Raw genomic sequence first — 20,695 nt, 5'->3', positions numbered from 1 at the left:
ATCCATTCAGAGCATCTAAGATAAAATTGTTCAAATAAAAATTAAACCATATGAAGGAAAGCAAATATCAAAGCAAGTTGTTCCGTCTTAACCAGCTGCAGTGGTAGTGGACCAAAGAGGGAAGGAGGAAGAGGACCAAAGGGGAAAGAAGGTGAGGCAAAGGAGAAGGGGAAGAGAGAGATGGGCAAGCGGCGAAAATTTAAGAGAAACCTTAAACAGCTAGTATATTTAGACGTTCTGACAAAATAGGTGGATTAGAGGAATGGAGAAAGAAAAAAGAGAGTGAGAGAAATGAGAGTGGGCGCTAAATCCATAAGAAAAGAGTCCTGCGAGGATGATGAAATCACGTGAAAATGACTAAATTCTTTGGCATTTTTACTGCTTATGTAGAAAAAACTCTTTAAGATTATTTTGTTTCTGTAATCATTCCTACGATTCCAAGTTCTCACAGAAATAGCACATCCTTGAGAAATTTGCTAAGCTTACAAATTGTCGCATATACTAGAGAAACATAATATCCCTTTTTGTTTTTTTTTTTTTCGTATGAAATACCTTATTTCGACACGGTGGTAGTACCAGCGTTGAGGTAGACATGAGTTGCGACACAAAAACACTGGCCTCCCTTTTTAGGTTCGTGATGGTTTGTCTTGATTATAGGGCTGTCACGAACCCATGCAGATCAAATGTAATTGGTTTGTAATTTTCTTTGGTTGGCAATAATAATGGGGTAGCATCAAGAACATTAGGAAACACTTCCAAAAAAAAAAAAAGTTCAATATGTTCTGTATTATTCCATAATAAAGGGCAAACACTAAAGGAAATCTCTTCTTTTACAATTCATAGTTTCTAGTATACGGCAATCACTGACGAACAGATTATGCACACCCAGGCATAGAGTTCCTTCTCTTTCAAAGTAACACCAAAACAAGAAAATAAGCAGCAGTACTGTGTTTCCCTTACATTTGACGGTCCCGAACAGCGTGAATTAGTTAAAGAATCAAGAAAATGAAAATCCTACGTTTTTTCTAGACAAACAGTACATCAACTGAAATAGTTGAAAGTTACTGGATCATGGAAGCAATTGCAAGGCAATTGCTAGTCATGTTAGTCAACTTGTCTCCAAACACGGACAGTGGACAAGGTATCTTAGCTGCATTTATGGCATCCTGGCAATCTCCTACATCAGTCAGAACAGCACTAAGCATAGTGTTCATGGTGCCAACGTCACGAGCCGGCAGTGCAGTCATTGCCTTCTGGAAATTGTACAGAACATCGTCATAACTATCCCTGCAATCATTGATGATGGCAACTAGTTGATTAGGCATTCCTGGAGTCATGGCTAACTTTTTAACCATGGAGAACGCAGTGCTTGCATAACCATGGCTGGCCTTAATGGCTATTTCAAGAACAGAAAACACATCAGTTTGTCCATTTAGCGAGGGAACAATAGTGGAGAGGCAAAGAGAAGGGTAGTCGGTCGAATCGCATATCTTTTTGATGTCAGAATCAACATAGGCAGATGAAGGCAATGGTGAATCTCCGCCAAAATAGGATGGTACATATGCCTCTGTTGTTTCATCTGATTCTGATGGAGGAAGCGAGTCAGAGTCAGGCAGAGAAAAGGGCTCTGAAGATGGTTCATCTGATTCTGATGGAGGAAGCGAGTCAGAGTCAGGCAGAGAAAAGGGCTCTGAAGATGGTTCATCTGATTCTGATGGGGGAAACGAGTCAGAGTCAGGCAGAGAAAAGGCCTCTGAAGGAGGGAATGAGACATGGCCTAACCCGGGGAGTTCTTGGTCAGGACTTTCTTCCCCTTGACTAGGAAATGTCGCAGGTTCTGGAGATGAGTTTGTGTGTGCTGCAACATGTTGGACGAATTTAGCATGTTCGTAGTTGAATACCAGGATAGAGAATACGGTTATCAACAGCAGTTTCTGATGAATATGAGACTCCATTGTTTCTGGTCAACTAGATTTTGGGAAACAATCATGCAGAAAATGAAAATAAAATAGTTAGGAAGTAGGAAAAATAGGAGGCCAGTTGGGGAACAACTTACGGTTAGTTTCCATCCAACGAAGCAGTTATGACTGGATGAAGAAGAGAAGAAAACTTGCATGTTTCTCAATGTCTTGGGCTTGTTTCCCGGATTTGGCTATGATTTCAATGTAAGCCATTCATATGTTTCTGGGTTCCTACAATGAGGCTGTTCCATCTGTTATCAGTTATCACTCAACGAAGGATAGAAGTCCTAACGTTATTCCTGTTTCTTAATCTCTTGCATATGTGGCATATTTTGCCCAACCAAAAATGCAAACAGCTGTATAATATTTAATAACGGGAAACAACTGATGCCGTAAAAGGGACGTACGTACAGTCGGTGATTGCTTATTCAAAATTAACCACTAACAATTAACTAAGATATTATTAATTTTTAACTTTATCATTTCCTCCCTGATTTGCCAAGAACTCGACTTACCTTTTTTTGGTTCTTTAAGAGAAATGTATGCAAAGGCCACTGGCCATTTGGTCCGGTGGTCATCACCATAATGGTGATGCTGGAGATCAGGGGATCAATCCCTGCCTCTCATAATTTGGCCACAATATGTGGCTGGTCTTAGTTGACCATCCCCTGCCCCTTCACTTAGATTAGGTTAGAGTAGGTTATACAACATCTATCGTTAAAAAAAAAAAAAAAAAAAAAAAGAAAGAAAGAAATGTATGCAGAGAGAGAAGAGAGCACTGAATGAGCAAAAAAATAGTAGTAAATGAAACTTTGCCAGGAGCCCATCTTACTCCATATCTTAACACGGCCCTCTAGTTATGCCTCAGTCTTACATTTCTGTTGCTATATTAGTCTTGATTCTTGAGGTTGAGGGAACCTCGTTGTTTGAATTCTGTCTTTATTTGATTATTATAACCCATTTTCACAAGTCTGCAAAAGTTCGGGCACGTTGGACGGAACTAGGGGAAAAAGAATGAGTAAATATCGCAGGCAAAAGCACTATTTTTCTAATGAGTAATCGTTTGATAAAACTGAAACTTATTGTGTTTGGATTGCATTTTCCATAATTTTTCATGGAAAAATTACTGTAACGATTTGATGTATGTGAGGGAAAAAGGTAATAGAAAAATGTGATCACGGAAAATAACGTAATTTTCCGACAGAAAATTGCAATCCAAACAAGGCCTAATCTGAAATTTGAATTCATTAAATTATTGAATTGTTAAGTATTAAATCTAATATATTTGAGTGTATATCATATTTAATGATAAATAAATAGTTTATCACTTATTTTTTGGAGCAAATTTTACCTAGAAAATTTAATGTCACTTAATTAATTCAAATGTTTAATTTTTTATTATCAAACACGTGTGACCATCTTAATATTTGAATCTATTAAATTTAAGTGTTAAATGGAGTTATCACACGGGGCCTAAATCACCTAGTTAGCCATTATACTTTTGCTTTTGTACGTTTTTAATCCCTCATCTATTTTATGTAATAATCAAGCCCCTGAACAAGTCGGTATGTATGAATTTGACTCTTCTATCCAAAAAGATCGTTTGAGCTCATGACACGAGGGATAATTTTGTCCTTTCATAAAAAACAAACTAGGGAGCGGACAAAAAAAATGAAGAATAAATCGCCCAACCGAGCACCGAACACACCGGCCCAAACGAGCAATCTAAGGTGGGACCCACGAGAAACATCCATCCAGCCAATTGGTGACAGGAGGATGCTCCCATGGACCTTAAACCCAGTGTGAAGACCCCACGATCTTTCGATGTGGGATAGAAGATCTTCCATCCCCCCCGCGCCACGCACACCACTCACATGAGTTGTTTTTTTTGCCGAAGCGAAATAAACACACACACCCAAACAATGAACAGACACGCAGAGGTATCACCGAACACACCGACCCAAACGAGCAATCTAAGGTGGGACCCACGAGAAACATCCATCCAACCAATTGGTGACAGGAGGATGTTCCCATGGACCTTAAACCCAGAGTGAAGACCCCACGATCTTTCGATATGGGATAGAAGACCCAACCGACTCTCAAACTATTGAATTTATATCTTTTTAACCCCTCATCTATTTTATATAATATTTAAACTCGTGAACAAATTAGTGTGTATGAATTTGGCCCTTTCGTCTAGAAAAGCAATTTGAACTCACAAAACTGATGGACAATTTCATCCCTTTACCTCTATCATCCCTCTTTCTATTGACTCTCTCTCGTAGTCACTTCACACACTCACGTGCAAAAACACATACAATTCATGCATACCCGGTTTGGAAGATGAGTTTTTTAGGTATTTGTTTAAAACTTTACTGTAACTTATTGTAGAAGTTTTTAAAAAAAATTTTTAAAGTGTATTTTTTTTTTAAATATTTTGAAGTGTGTAGTTTAAAAACTTTGAAAATTTTTTTGAGATTATTGTAGTTAACGTTTTTAAAAAAATTGTAACAGACAAACTTAGTAAAAAACTTGGCTTCCAATCAAAGACAGGCTTTTAGCACATAAGAAAAAGAAATGAAAAGGCTAAGGGAGAAGCAATAGGAGGGCTTTTTTATGGTCAAGTGGGTTGCATTGAAAATTTTAACATTTGTACGTGAATTTATGATTTCATGATTTTTATTTATGGATTAGTCAGTTGTTTTGAGTCTTACATCTTATAAGTAGTATGTAGTGCAACGAACCTTCTACCGCACTTCTTGTGCTATTTTTTGCCCCATTTTTTATTATATTATTATCTCTCCTTCATAAATATTGTATTTAAGTTCTTTTTTGTTTTCTTAAGATCCGATAACTATTAATTGAGTATAAAAAATTAAAAAAATTAAAAAGCAATATATAATAGAAAATTAAAAAATATAGCAAAAAATTCATAAAAATCATATTTTTTATGCATTTTGATTTTTTGGATTTGCTAAATTTTGTGTATTACTCAATTAATAGTCATTGGATTTTAAGAAAATAAAATAATAAAAATATGATATTTATAAAAGAGAAATAGCAATATAATAAAATGTAAGACAGAGAATGATATAGAAAATGGGACAGAAGATCCGTTGCGAGTATGTTGGTGTATTATTTGATGATTATTATGCTTGATTTGAGGTAGTTTAAGAGAGCCAAATCTAAACCATTTTCACCACTTTTTGAATGCTAGAAACCCCATGGCTGTCGGTCAGCTTATAGAAGAAAAATGAGGAAGAAGAAAAGAGAAAAAAGAAAAGAAAAGGAAAAAGAGAAAAGAAATGAAAATTAATCAAGTTTTAGTAAATCAACTTTTTTTGGACGAAAGGGTCAAATTCATACGCACTGATTTGTTTAGGGGCTTAAATATTACATAAAATAGACGAGGGATTAAAAACGTACAAAATTAATAATTTGAGAACGGTTCGGCGATTTTTTGTCAGCCCCCTGGTTTGCTTTTTGTGAAAGGACAAAATTGTCCCCCTTGTTGAGAGATAAATGGTTTTTCCCAATGGAAGGGCCAAATTCATACACACCAACTTGTTCAGAAGTTTAATTATTACATAAAATACATAAGGGACAAAAAACGTATAAAAGCAATAGTTTGAGGGTTGGTCAGGCAATTTACTCTTTTCTAATTGAATCAGGTATCAATTCAAGTCAATTACCTAGGACAGCTACCCATAGACCTTTTCTCAATGATGCTAACCAAGGAAGGATCACCTTTTGTAGTAAAGGTATCTTTGGGAGGGGGGAAAAATGAAATGACAGATACTGCAATGAAGCTTATATCAAGTTTTATAAATTCTATCAATGCAAAGAAAGCAGGATATGATTTAAATGTCTATCAAAGAGTAAACCAGCACTTCATTGAGAATCCATCGCAACTTTAGAATACAACATAAGTTCCAAAGATTTATTACTACATCATCACCGGCTCAGACAATAACAATACCTCAAAGCTCCATAATTGATTTACATGCTTAGAATCCAGATACAACATCAGATTAAAAAAGCAGGATTATTGGTACAATGTGGATATAGACCACGAAAAGGGCCGGAGTCTACTTAAGTAGTTAACTCCCAGTTCCACAGGAAAATGTGAGGTAAGATCAATCATGTTCAACATTCTTCACAACTGTCACAGGGCAAGAAGCGTTATTTACCACGTAGTTGCTAACGCTGCCCATGATAGCCCTGCAAGAATGGAAGAAACAAAATCCCTCTTGAATCAGTGCTTTACATGGTACTCTATTGGCTGCAAAGTTTCATTTAGTTCCAATAGCCTTAGATTTGATCGAGAAATAGTTACACACAAATGAGATTTGCATCCAAAGAATCCAGCGTATGTACTTTCAAGGAATTTTACTTATAATATAAATACAGCCTCATATGGAAGATGCACACACCAGATAGATTCATAGTGCAACCAGCCAAAGATTTATAGCAAGTTTAAAATAAAAAGTTGTAACAGCTACATATCAATAACATCTCAGATTGAGAAATTTAACCAAAGAGTTAACTTTGATTTTGGAAGGAATCAATCTCTTGAGGGCTATTTACGAGAATATTGACCTTTATATCCATATTCTTTAAAAATAATAATAATAACATAGGGGCTTTTGTCTGACTTCCCAAATTAACACCAGTACGTTTGCAGTTAGATAAAACAAACTATATTTGCACAAATAACCCAACCTCTTGAGCTTGCCAAGGCCTCTGTTCCCAATAACAATGCAGTCCAGGGGTATTTTGTCAATGGATTCACATAGCTTCTCCCGAGCATCTCCCCAGTAAATTTTCAGGAGCACCACAATCTGCATCCAAGTTAAACATTTGTAAGCTTCTACCAATTAAAACAGCCACTTTCTCCATAGCTCAGGAGGTTAAATACTTAAATTCAAACAGACAATTTGACCTCCTTCTCCCTAGCAGCACAAGTAACAATCTCCAATGTTTCTGCGTCAGGGTGAACCCCATACTTCTTCATGACATGGGGGTCAGAGAATTCCACTAAAGGGATCAAGGCTAACAACATGAAAAAAGAAAGGAATCAGTGGCATAAACAATGCATCAGTGGCAGCACAATTATACGTATATAACTAAATGAAGCAGTAGTAGGGCAATAATACGTATGTAACTAAATGAAGCAAGAATGAAGACTTTCTAACTGTGATCAATATCATCTTTCCAATTTACTTTCCAAATTGTACATAAACTACAGCAAATTATATAATGGAGACACAAACAGCTATTAAGGCGTACAAACAATATCTTGAATTTTGCCAACAAAATGATTTCATTTCACAAGAATAAGCATTCTTTTAAATTATAATAGCCTGCGTCTTTCAAAAAACCAAGAAACATTTTTGATATCACAAAAACATAACTTTGAACAATGCCTTAGGTTATTCAATTAATTTATCATCAACTAGCTGACCAATAATCTCAAACCTACTTCAAAATTGAAAAAATAAAAAAAAAATCTAGAAATAATTGGACAAAGAGAATTACATGTGTGAGCCTCCATCAGGAAAAGACCATCACCCCTGTACACCCTTAATTGATAGAAGTTCTCAACCAATAAAGCTATGACAAGTCTGACAACAAGAAAGATAATCGAGGTATTTAAGTTGCCTTTTTTTTCTTTTTTCCAAATTTAGCTGCTCAATCACTTAGGATCATAAATATTTCAATCCTCCAATTCAACATAGATCAAAACTTTTCAGCCCACAAAATCCAAAGGCATAAACAATCGTGCAGCAAGAAAAACAAATAATATCACAACGTGGTACTAGTATAAATACTAAAGATTAGGATTAGCAGAGGAATGTGATCGTACGAGAACCAGTGGTCTCCCAAAGTTGCATCTCTCCTGATTCATAATAGCCTTCAGGCTGTACGTTAACAAGGACTAGATGATCTCCTTTCCGGGCAACGTTATCCACCGCCCATTGAAGTGCTTTCTTGCTGCATGCCGAGAAATCTACAGCCACCCCAACCTTCCTCTCTGCTTCCATGGATTTTTTTTTTTTTCCAAATTAATCACTACTGGGAATTGATTAGTACTGGAACAGATCTGGCTCTTTTCTTTTATTTTTACTCTGTAATCTCAGAGAAATGATCTAAGGGAAAGTAGGAGAGATCAAAGATGAGGCAGTGGTGTAGTGCCGGGGATTGGTTGAAAAGGAGAACCAGAAATATCGATTATGTTTTTGACTCTGCCTGTATAAATAACCAATTGTAAATGGATTGGTTAGTGCAGTTAGTTAATCTGATTTAAGTTGATGTGGGAAATATAGAATTTTTTAATGTGGTTCGGACTTCGGACACCAAAAAAAAAAAAAAAGGTAAGCCCAAAAACTGCCGCGTTGGTCAACTTTGGGCCTGTTTGGCAAATAAGTTTTTGATCAAGTTTATCTTGTACTAATTTTTTAACAACCTTAATTATAGTAATTTCAAAAAAAATTTAAACTACACACTTCAAAATATCTAAAATACACAAAAAAAAAAAAAAAATTTCTCTTTTTTCTTTCTTTTTTTTCCTCCCTACATCAATCCACCACTTTTAATGCCGATCACCTCTTCCGACGCCGGCCACTCTTCCAAGGCGAAAGTTTTTTTTTTCTCTTCTCTCTCTCCCACTCCTCCTTCCTCTCTCTCCTCATCCCCTCCCCTCTCTCCCCCTCCTCCCCTCCTCCTCGATAGCTCTCTCTCCCCCTTCCCTTCCCTGCCAATCTCCTCTTCCCCTTCCCGATTTGGTCATGCAGGAGGGAGGGGGGACGAGAGCTAGCGGGGAGGAGAACGAGAGAAGGGTGGGGAGGAGGAGAAATGGAGGGAGAGGACGACGGAGAGAGAGGAAGTGAGAGGAAAAAGTAAAAAAAGAATCTGCTGGTGTCGGTGAGGGAAGGGAGAGGAGAGGAGGGAGAGAGAGAGAGAGAGAAAAATGCAAAAAATAAAAATAAAATTTTGTTGCTACTGCTACAACTTCCGGTGAGGAGAGGGGGAAGGGAGAAGAAGAAGAAGAGAGAAAAAAAAAAAAGAAACAAAAAGAAAAAAAAAGTTTTCTATCTAAATAATTTTTCCTACAACTTCTAGAGTAAATTTAGAAAAGTTTTAGGTACACATCAAAAAAATTCATTTACCAAACAGATATTTATTTGAAGGCATTTTGAGTTTAATTTATCTCTACAGATATGTCACACGGTCTACATGTGTCTTCTCCACAATCAGGCACACATGCACTGTTGCGTATAGGAGAATCAAGGAAAAATCAAGACCGTTAGTAGAGGTATAGTCCAGTTCAATGAACAAATGGCCACAAATCGGAAGCCATGGAGAATAGCACCAATACCTAGAGATGTTTCTTAAAACTAGTTTTTTAGCTCTGACGCATGCGTCAGGTAGCTGAGACTAGGGCTGCAAACGAGTCGAGTCGAGTCGAGTTTTAAGCTAATCGAGCCGAGCCTCGACTAAATTTTACCAAGCTCGAGCTCGACGAGCCGGCAAATTTCGAGCTCGAGCTCGACTCGAATCAAGTCGAGCCGAGCTCGAGCTCGAGCTCGAAAAAAAATAAAAAAATAATTATTTTATTTTAAAATAAATAAATAAAATAATATTTTTTTCTTAATAAATAATAAAATATTAAAGATATATACGTAATTTTACTATAAAAATAAAAAATAAAAAATATATATAATATACGTAATTTTATTATTAAATAAAAATAAAAATAAAAAATATATATATATATACCCAAGCTCGCGAGCCGGCTCGCGAGCTAACGAGTTTAATATTTTGAGCTCGAGCTCGAGTTTGACTCGAGCCGGCTCGAGCTCGACTCGAGCTCGATTAATAACGAGCTCGACTCGAGCTTGACTCGAGCGGCTCGCGAGCTGCTCGATTCGTTTGCAGCCCTAGCTGAGACTCATTATGTTGCTGCTATGTTTGTGTGTTTTTTTTTTCTTTGTTAGATATACAGCCATGTGTGCGAGTGTGTGTTTTTTCTTAATTGCACAAATAAACATGACTTTGAAATCAGGTTATCTTACATTCTTAATATAGCATTAGTCAGTAAGTAATGCCTAAAATTAGGCATAACTAAAAGGCATGATTATTTAACATTCTTAATATAGCATGAATCAATAAGTAATACCTAAAATTAGGTAGAACTAAAAGGCATATAGCTATATATGTAATGTGTAGCCTTGCTTATTAGTCGCGTTACTTCTCTAAGACAAGCAATTTGACAATTTCCATTTTTTTGACAATTTCTGTTTGCTAGTAATTCACATTTAACAATCTTTTAGAAGAAAGAAATAAAGAAAGACAATTATAAAACGGGTTTGTTATTTTCTTTTGTTTGCTAGACTTGAATGAGCATTCAAACATATTTAAAAATATTTTCCAACCAATGTAAAATTGAATTAATCTTTTTTGTATATTCAATGGCTTTTTTGTTTACATTAATAGGTCTATATTCATGACACATAATTTTTATTCAACTCTAGCCCACCATGACCTCGGTTTATATATACTACCATTTCTCCTAATTAGGATTTCATATTGGATCCTGTTCTTTTTGTTGCAATTCAGATGATTGTTTGATTGATAGATTAAAAGTGTTCAAGAATGGAGGGAGTAACGATACTTTCTTTGGATAGGATATCATCTGTTGAAAATAAGCCTCAGACTCTCAATATTGAACAACTTTAACTTGCAAGGGTGAATATACATATTTTCTTATTTTTCTTTCTTTCTTCCATTTTTTAGGCTGGCTATCTCTTTGTTTTTTTTTTTTTTGGAGATTTTAATGATTTTGGTTTTGATAATTTGTATAGGAGGCAACACTTTATGTGGTGAGTACGAGGAGCATGGTAGAAGCTCTTTGAATTTTCACTAAGATAATGGCTTAGATATATATAATATCTAATAATTTAACGAGCTTAAAATTTTTCTTTTCTACTTTCTAGGTTCGTTGGATTTATAATTCTTACTTATTTGATGATTCTTTCTCTTACTTGGTTGTTGATTTTTTTTTTTTTGGTAATCTGTATCATAAGCTGCAATTTTATAGGTTATTTGTGTTCTTAAATCATGTGCTAAAATAGGTAAGTTTCTCTTTTACTTTTTCTTTTTTAATAAAAGTGGTATTCAAAATCAAAAGATAGTTAGAAACTTTAAATGGTGAATTCCAAATCAACTTGTGTTTAAGGATTGGTTAGAATAAAATGCTAAGAAATAACTGGTGAAACTATTCTACAAATGGGATAATAAACTTGTGTTTAAGGTTAGAAAATATGTATTTATTGAATCATTTTTTCATGCTCAAAAGAAAAAAGTTGGGCCTACTGTAAAAGTTTAAAACTATGATCCATTTCTTAAATTGCATTTTTTTATTGAAGAAAGTTTATCCTTTTGCCAAAAAAAATGTTTACATAGAGATCCTTATATATATATATATTTTTTTTGTGCAGGAAATATTTTTTACATGGAGATTACCTTGCGTACGAAGGTAAGATTTTTGGCCTACAAAGATCAAAGTACAATAATGATATTATCATAACCACATGGAATCGGACTTAAAAGAGTAATCAAAATTTTCAACCGCAGTATTATCTCAATTTGAAGATTGAAGAGAGAATCCGGACCGAGTAGCAGCAGACTAAGGGCCTGTTTGGAAGCTTGGTTTTTTACCAAGTTTGTATAAAACTAGTTTTTTAATAACTTTTGCTACAGGAACCCCAAAAAACTTATCAAAATTTTTAACTTACACACTTAAAATATCCAAAACACAACAAAAAAAAATTCCCTTCCCCTTTTCTTCTTCTTCCTCCCTCACTACCACCTCCATTGCCGGCTCCGTCACCAATTTCCGGTGCTGGTGCCGGTCTTTTTTTTTTTCCCATTTTTTTCCCTCTCCTCCTCTTCCTCCCCTACCATCATCCTCCCTTGTCTTTTTTTTTTCTCCCTTACGTCTGGCTCAGAGGGGGGTGGCACAGAGAGGGGCGCCCAGGGGGGCAGAGGGGGGAGGGGGAAGGGGCAGAGGGGGGCTGCGGGGGAGGAAGATGGGGGAGAGAGAGGCGGCGGGGGGAGGGGGAAGGGGGCAGGGAGGGGGACGACGAGGGAGAGAGGGAAGGCGGGGGGAGGGGCAAAGGGGGGCTGCGGGGGGGAAGGCGGGGGAGAGAGAGGCTGCGGGGGGGGAATGCGGGGGAGAGAGGGAAGGCGGGGGGAGGGGGAAGGGGCAGAGGGGGGCTGCGGGCGGGAAGATGGGGGAGAAAGAGGCGGTGGGGGGAGGGGGAAGGTGGCAGGGAGGGGGACGGCAGGGGAGAGAGGGAAGCCGGGGGGAGGGGCAGAGGGGGGCTGCGGGGGGGAAGGCGGGGGAGAGAGAGGCTGCGGGGGGAAGGGGACGGCGGGGGAGAGAGGGAAGGCGGGGGGAGGGGGAAGGGGCAGAGGGGGACGGCGGGAGGTGGAGTTGCAGCTGGGGGTGGTGGAGGTAACGGGGAAGAAGAAGAAGAAGAAAAAGAGAGGAAAGAAAAGAAAAAGGAAAGAAAGAAAAAGAAAAAAAAAAGGGAAAGAAAAAAAAAAGAAAAAAAAAGTTTTTCACCTTACAAAAACTTTTACAAAATTTTTCACCTAACAAAATCTTCTACAAAATTTTTTCAAAAACTTCTACAGTGCACTACAGTAAAATTTTAGACAAACTCCCAAAAAACTCAGGTTCCAAACAGACCCTAAGTAGCGTCGGAGGTGCAAAAAGGCGAGTCGTGGTGTGGAATACTGGGACGCGTGGAGAAAGACCACATGCATTGGGCGTGGGAAGTGCATGCCTTGATATGGTTCATAAATGCCTTGATACTGTTCAAAACCAGTGCCATCCATTGCCAAAAGACCAAAACAGCCCTCAAAGTCACAACAATCACGGTATAACCGGTCCATTGCGCACTGTTCATAAGCGATTCACGCTTTATATATGTATACTAGGAGGATAACACCGCACGATGTGCGGTGTAATTTTCAATCGTGCTCATAAATGCCCAATTATTCAAATTTAGATATTAAACATGAAAAATTACATAAAAGTGCATCAATATCTTTACAGTTATGTTTTTGTAGTTTTATTAAATAGTGAAAATAAGCTACAGTTTTAACTTTTTGTAGTTTGGAAGTTTTTTTGGCATAAAAGAAACTTTAAAATAATATGCAATCATATCGAGGTACAAAAGGAGAATAAAATCCTTAAACAATCATCTAGCTGCAATTAAAAATGGTAGGGCATAACATCATAATAAAAGATACCCCGTTGTTAGCATCCTATATATTAGTAAAACAATCTACCATCTGATTTGCTTCACTGCTTATATGCTTTGATCAAGACTTGCTGCCAAAATACGATTAGATACCTACAATCAGATATAACCATAGTACATTGTAAATACCAGTATCATATTGGTTTAAAAGATTAAAAATATTAATAGCATCAACTTCCAATTCCGGTTTGTAGCAATAATGATCTATAGTTATCCTTAGTCCTCCTCTCAATCCCAAAAGTTCAGCTAGAAGATTGGAAGTTATTCCTAATCTTTTATTGATCCGATGGTCCAAAATCCATATCAATTCCTTATAACTCCAGCAACTCCAAGAATGCCTTTTGAAACCCTACCAGTGATAAGTTTTCAAAAGTCATCCTTAGGACGAGTCTCTATACAATCATAACCTCATATTTTTCCCTAGTTATGGTTTGCTTGGGTTCTAAAAAGGAGTAATCAGAGGTATTCAAAAGAGGAGAGGATTGAGGTTTGCCAACATAAAAAGATTAGATTTGTTTTGATGATTCAATAAGGACCAGCAAGTGAAAGAAATCACAATGCCCCAACGAACTGGAAAAAAGGTGAAAGGTTTTCTGCTAGGTATGTTTTTTTTCATTCATTCCTCACAGCTTAAATGATGATCAATACCAATCTCCCAAGACAAGCGTCCATGTAATAAAATCAATAAACAGAATAACTTTTCAATTTAACTTGAGAAGAAATCATACAACCGAAGCAAATCTCATGAGGAATAGAAAAAAACACCATTTGGATCCATAACTGAAGCTCATTTCTCAGCACATCTTTATCAATAATGCAATCAAGATAGGCTAAATTAGGTGAGAGACTGTTTATAGAAAATGACAATATGGTTTATAGTATAAATGGTAGAACACAAATAAATATTACCAGCTTTAACTACTTGTTAGAGATATCAACTTCAAGTCTTCATATTCCTTCCTGTAACAACAACCAATAATATACTTAGAAAACTAACACCAAAAGAACAAAAAAAGGGGAAAAAATTGAATGTGTCGAAGCAGTGACTGTATTCTCAAACTCTAGGAAGAAGTATGTGTCATTTATCTCAAAGTAGAGTCAACTCATACTGGAACATCTGGATGTGTCATATTTACTACAGATTATCCATCCTGTTAAAACAAATCAGTGAGTTTTACCAAATCTTCTTCAAAAGTAATATGCCCTTTCATTAAGTTCTTTCCTGTATAAAAATTTCAAGACAAATTGAAGGTCTATAACACATTCACCTCTTTGAACCTATCAATTGGACCACCATCTTCATGTTTTTTTGCAAAATTTCCTGTGTAAGCTTTCTTCAATTAAGTTCATTTTTACAAAGTAAAATAAATTTGTTGTAAGGTTCAGTTTTCCAAAATTTATCTTACTGAGATGTTACAAATCTAAGAGAACACCATCTTTTGCAAATATAGATTTAAGTCAACTAAAACTGAATTTTCTAACAAGAATTTCTAAGCTACTAAACATCGTAGTCTATGATTAAAGAGGCAAAACTACAGTTATGCAGCAAGTTAATTCTTTTTTTGGTGAATGAATAGAACATTTAAGGAAAAATGTCACTTTTCATCTCTAAATTTTGAGTTATGAATACATTTCATCCTCGAATTTTCTGGTATTACGCATTTAGTATCTAAACTATCAATTTTTGACCAATTCATCCTCAAATGGGAAACTAATTAATTTGAATGGAAATTGAGCACCTGATGCGCATGAGCCTGTTGAGTGAAAAATCTTGCACGACTTAAAATCAACAAAATAGAATAGCTATTTTCACTCTCCCAACTCCAATTGCCATTCAAATTGATTAATTTCCATTCATGTAGTTAAGCCAATACCTTAAAATTCAATCACCACAAAAAATTGCACAAGAAACTAATATCTTAAAGACCACTACAAACTAAAAGATGGCAACAACTATGGCATCTTTTTTCCTTCATGATTAATATATCAACCTAATAAAATTCCCCACAAATTAGAGACCAAAACAAAGTAAACATTGAATTTGCTAGATCCATAAAACTAATTACCACTTCCATACACAATATAGTAAGGTCATGAAAATAACACCATTCAAACAAACAAAAATTTACACTAAAATTAACTATCCAAAATATCAACATTTCGATTTCTACCTAATGAAAACAACCTCTAATCATATGTTTTTGCACATGTGAGAAGTGCCATTTTGTTAACACAGTTCCGCAAAATATGTATACTACCGTTCCCAACCAAAAAATGCCCACTTACATTTGACCTAATGTGACCCAATAGCATAAATAGCAGCCAAATTTTTACAAAGACAGATATGACAACTCACAATTAAATCTTAAAGACAAATTTAGTACCTCTATCTTATCATTTTCTAGGCCATTATCAGATTTTATAAGGCTGACAGCCATGAGAAATAAAAACCCAAAAAAGAGACTAAATAAGAAAAAGTTTTGCAAATTCACCAAATTTCACATACAATACATAATTAAAGCTTTCTAAATCTGCAATTGAGTTTCTTAATCTGAGAAGTGACCATGAAAGAAAAGTAAAGCCTGAGTTTAGTCCGATTTACCAGTCCAATATCATCATTCCTGACGATAGAGTGCTTCATTATGCGGTTGCGGATATCAGAGCACTCATAACAGAACGGAATAGAGTAGCTCACATAAAGGCCAATCGCAACTTATGTACTGCACTTGGAATTGATTTTTCTATCTTCCAACCAAATAGTGTTTGCTTATTAGTGTATTTCAGGTAATATCTTGATGTATTATTGTGGGTATTCCCTTTGATGCTGATCAATCGAAAGGAATCTCATTAGAAAAAAGGGATAATAAGTATAGATATGTATATGACCTTGAGAGGTGAATCGTGCACCACTGCAAAAAAAAAGTATAAAAACCATCCCTTGATTGTATATCTCAATTCCTCATTTTGTAACCAGGAAAAATGGATATGTAGAAACCAAAAAAAAGGGTTCCGCTATATACAGTTTATAGACAGCACCAAACCAGTAACTTTGAGTGAGGAATTTCTAGGAGATCACGAGAGAGTGAAGCAGAAAGACAAAAAGAGAAGGTGGAGTTACACAGTACCCATACTACATGGCCAAATCTAGTTAATATTTTCTTTTCTTGACTGTAGCAAACTGAGAAAAATTCTCAAGGGAAAAAATTTTCAGAACATAACATGAACTTTATAAATACCAGATCTCTGAGAAATAGAACAACAGACCTGGAAAAGTAAAAATCAGGGTGAAGGATAAAATTGACTCCAAAATTCCGACTGCTATCAGCCAAGACTCGAAAAAATAATTAGGTAGTACTTCCAAAAAAAATTATTGGCTGATTATAATTAGCCAAGGAAAAAACCACCAAAAAAGGCCAAAATCCTAAACTTCCAATTAGCAAGTACCTATTGTTTATGCTCGATTTCCCACCCTCCCCCCCAAAAAAAAAGATAGAGACAGGCTAATGCATTTCAAGCATTAGCAGTCATGCATTAGAAAAGCAATAAGTTAACCACAGTATGTGACATTAAATGTTGGCAAATTCACCTGCTAAACACTCTAATTCCCATCCTACTTAGTAAAATAGAATAAAACATCACCAGAATGAGAAAAACATCAATTGTGACTGCAAAACTATGTACAAGTAGATGGAAAGTAATAAAAACTTTAAGAATTGTATACAACCATCCATAAACCACTCACAATTTGAAGAAATAGAAGCTCATTTAAGTATCTTGGTCAAATCCACAAGAAATTTTTAGCACCATCAACCTGCAAATTACATACAAACAAGCTCAGATTTGGATGGAGTCAACCATAATTAATGCAAACTAAGTACTACATTTCATCGTGAACTAAACTTAATAGAAAAATAATTACTACTATCACCTTTTTGGACGAAAACGTTATGCATTATTATCATTTTCATATCCAAATAAATACGTTTACCAAACATCCACCTCAATGTAATATAACTCCTTTTCCCTTTACCCAACCCCTATAGCATTATGTAACTCGTTTTTTACATTATCATCAAGTATATTAAAACAGGTCATTAATTGAAGTCATCTCACTTAAGGAATAAACACTTATATTACAGTTCCCTACCCATGTTAAACTTGGCATCAGACCCCATCAATTTACATAAATGATTATTCTAAGCAATTATTTCATGTTACCAGATACAGGGCATGAATGTACAAACGTAACAAAACAAAAAATTGCATTTTTCATGCACAAATGTGAATATGGCATTTTTCCCAAGGACAAATACTCAACCTTACCATAATTTAGTGGAAAACTCATTTTATTCTTGCCTAAAATGTAATAAAAAAAACCTTTGGCAGGTGCTGTAGGTATGTTTTGTAGTATATTGCTGGCATAATAAAGCTCTGATAGCTTAACAAAATTGTAAACCCGCTAATAAGTATTCATTAGCTAAAATAAGTCTCACTTTGAAAATACTCCAGAATATTAATGTTTTTGCATAAATATACCTTGGCTCTGCATTTTCCAGTAATTATTGCAATAGTAAAATGATAAGAAATGTCTTACAAAGATCCTCTCATCTTATTTAAATAAAAAAAGAAAGGCAATCTGTTCCAATACAAATCTAGATTTGCTCACAATGAACGAGAACCAATTTAACCAATTTATCATGGCATCGACATAAAAAAACATATACGATCCAGAATAATCAGTTCAAGAGAATTAACCAACTAATTAAAAACATTGCCTGCAATTCATCAATTTCTTATAATAGAAATAAAAAATTCACCATAATTGCATTCACAAAATAGTCACACCAAAGACAACCTCAAGAAAATATGTGATACTGCATATTAAAGAACAGCATATGGTAGAATTTGTTGATTCACATACCAATTCAAGTTCAATGGCAAATTAGAACATCCAAAATTGTTCAAATTCAAAGCAAATAACAACTTGGGATCCATTTATCTCTAATGGCAGCTTGCTCAACAAAATCCGCTAGCAAGGAGGCAAAGACCTATTCTTTCAATTATATTGCAACGACAAATGCAAGAAAATTCAAAATGATTTAGTAATTTATTCAAGAAGGACACAAAAATGGAAAAGCAAGACCCATAACTCAGTATCACAGTGTGCCAACAACCAACTACAAAATTCTTAAATTGGCATATACTCGTATCTAGAACCGCAGGCACAAGAAAATTTAAATGCACAATTAGATCCTAACTTGAATATGAATATTGACATGACAATGAAAACAACATCAACGTCATAGTAGCTCTATTAGTTTTTTTTTTTTTTAAAGAAGGTAACAATACGATCATTCCTTTCTTAAAATTTCAAATCCATGACCTTAATGAATCCAATCTCCTTAGCATTACTGCAGAAGTATTGTCTGCAGCACATCAGGCCATACTTACAGATAATATCATGGGATTTTTCACACACACGGCTGTCAAAACAAACCAACGTATAACCATAAGCAACAAGTCAAATCATCAAATAGTTCAATCAAAAAAAGCCTCCAGGTATTTAAAAAGGAAAAAACACCAAACCACCAGGAGGAGAAAATATCCACGTGGTCAGGTACAATTCTTAAAATGCCATAGTGAATAATACCGTTATCACTAAAAAATACTACTCACAACAGCTTACTAAACTCCCAAAAATTATCAAGCCATCAACGACACAAGACTTTTTTAGCATGAAAATCACATTGGTCCATCATTAGGATCAATTTAACACCAATTTAACTTGAAAAAAAAGATTATATACCAAATGATTTAGTATACAAGGCAGTACACCATAAACCTACAATTTCTTGAAATCCAATCAAGGACTCCAACATCACTGATACAAACACCAGATTGTACTGGTAGAAAACCACAATAAATGGGACTAAGAATGATCAAATGTACGAAAACTCCTACAAAAATCAGTTTAGTTTCATGGAATTAGATTTCATGGAGGATTTTGAATATTTGAAATCCAGGTTAATCCAAATAAATTGTTTGGTAAAAAATTTAATTGTAGGGAAGAACTTTTGAAATGCAAAACAACTTGAAAAATCCTTCTTAGAAATACTTCCGTGAGGCACTTTCTCCAAAACCACCAGGCAGGCCAGCAATTTTAAAGACTCATTTACCTTCCACATACTCAAAAACTGAACAAGAAATATATAGAAGTGGTGAGCCAAACTACCCACAAAATAAACCCTACATGATAAACATTCAGACAGAAATCCATAAAGGTAAAGCGAGATGCAGAACAAGTGCTTTATTTCAGGAACATTGATTTACTTTTTCTATTTTCTTCCTTAAACTGAGAGGGTTCGAGAGGCATGGGAAACAATGTTAAAGAATACAATTTTTTAAGAAAATAACCTTATAGAATCTACCTTCAAAATGGAAAAACAAAACTTACAAAACAGCATGAAGATGGTGGAGGAAATTTCCAAATTATGTACCTGCAACATCACAACGTCAATTTTTTTTTCCAGAGTAAACTGCAATTTTGTATTGATTTAACTTCATTCCTCAGTGTACCCAACCAACAAAAAACAAAAGCCCAATTTCTTGATAGCGAAAAAAAAAACTTGCTTTTATTTTCAGAAAAATAACGATGCCATCGAAAGGGGAAAATGATCAAGGTTCAGGCTCAGATGTATCATCTTAGGTCAGGCAAAAAGAAAGTGACACCGCCATGGCTGCAACGCCGGTTGCAATGTGATGGATCATCTTCTCTTCCTCCCCATCAGATATGCCATCCGGGTTGCCCAGCCAAGATACGGGTCAGATTTGGCTCAATCCACTGACCCATTTGCTTTGAAAGGTAAAGAATCACCACAGCTTTCAGACAAGCAGGCTTCTCGAGAAGATGGGCAGAATCAATAGTAGTAGTAATGCTGCTATTTATGAAAGGTCTGGTTCAAAAACTTTAAGGGGTTTCTGTGATTAATCATAAGCAGAAACTGCATCTGAAGGGCTATTGGTTTCTGATGGTCGATGATGAAAAAAGAAATCATAGGCTAAAAATCAGAGAGGGGCAACCACCCTTGAATAAATCCCAGTCTCTCTGACAGCCTCATTCTTCAGAGAGCCGAAATCTTAAGGCACCGTTTGGATCGAAGCAAAAGGAAAGGAAAGGACTCCTAGAGTTCCCATCTCCCTCTCAACTTGATCCTCAAGTCGACAGCACTGGCTTTGATCCTCAACTTGATCAACATCACAACATCATAAAAGGGAAAAATTAGACAATTAATCTGGTAAATAATAGAAGGGGAAAAAAAAGGCTAATAAAGATGCTTTGGAAAAAAGAAGTAAGAAGAGTTTTTGAAGCAAAAAAATTCCAGCCAACTTTTTGATTTTGTT

The 20,695-nt window shown here is 35.6% G+C and overlaps 2 protein-coding genes and 1 long non-coding RNA gene across 3 annotated transcripts; all 3 read right to left on the bottom strand.

Annotated features, from left to right (window-relative positions):
• Window positions 1-761: 761 nt before the first annotated feature.
• LOC113733753 (putative pectinesterase/pectinesterase inhibitor 26) lies at window positions 762-2,258 on the bottom strand. The gene is made up of 2 exons (XM_027259937.2): window positions 2,057-2,258; window positions 762-1,858 (listed from the first exon to the last, which is right to left on the bottom strand). Exons 1-2 carry the CDS (start codon window positions 2,067-2,069, stop codon window positions 1,062-1,064), a joined length of 810 nt encoding a protein of 269 aa, XP_027115738.1. The 5' UTR covers window positions 2,070-2,258; the 3' UTR covers window positions 762-1,061.
• A 3,559-nt stretch (window positions 2,259-5,817) lies between these two features.
• Window positions 5,818-8,256, bottom strand: LOC113733884 (universal stress protein PHOS32). Its single transcript, XM_027260105.2, has 4 exons — window positions 7,828-8,256; window positions 6,904-7,013; window positions 6,684-6,802; window positions 5,818-6,182 (listed from the first exon to the last, which is right to left on the bottom strand). The coding sequence occupies exons 1-4, from the start codon at window positions 8,003-8,005 to the stop codon at window positions 6,098-6,100; spliced, it is 492 nt and encodes a 163-aa protein (XP_027115906.1). The 5' UTR covers window positions 8,006-8,256; the 3' UTR covers window positions 5,818-6,097.
• A 4,905-nt stretch (window positions 8,257-13,161) lies between these two features.
• Window positions 13,162-19,871, bottom strand: LOC140037483 (uncharacterized). The gene is made up of 4 exons (XR_011841361.1): window positions 19,749-19,871; window positions 17,037-17,105; window positions 14,204-14,254; window positions 13,162-13,387 (listed from the first exon to the last, which is right to left on the bottom strand). It is a non-coding gene; the product is annotated as an uncharacterized lncRNA (long non-coding RNA).
• Window positions 19,872-20,695: the final 824 nt, after the last annotated feature.

The sequence above is a fragment of the Coffea arabica genome, chromosome 3c, assembly GCF_036785885.1.
Source record: "Coffea arabica cultivar ET-39 chromosome 3c, Coffea Arabica ET-39 HiFi, whole genome shotgun sequence".
Taxonomy (NCBI): domain Eukaryota; kingdom Viridiplantae; phylum Streptophyta; class Magnoliopsida; order Gentianales; family Rubiaceae; genus Coffea; species Coffea arabica.
The sequence above is the reverse complement of the archived record's forward strand: the minus strand, read 5'-3'. Positions and strand labels throughout refer to the sequence as shown.

Excerpts from the sequence above, each read along its gene's own strand:
- LOC113733884 (XM_027260105.2), bottom strand. The coding sequence starts at position 8,005 with ATGGAAGCAGAGAGGAAGGTTGGGGTGGCTGTAGATTTCTCGGCATGC. Across the intron at positions 7,014-7,827 it reads TTGGGAGACCACTGGTTCTC|CCTTGATCCCTTTAGTGGAA; the intron begins GTACGATCACAT and ends TCATGTTGTTAG. Across the intron at positions 6,803-6,903 it reads GTGCTGCTAGGGAGAAGGAG|ATTGTGGTGCTCCTGAAAAT; the intron begins GTCAAATTGTCT and ends ACTTGGATGCAG.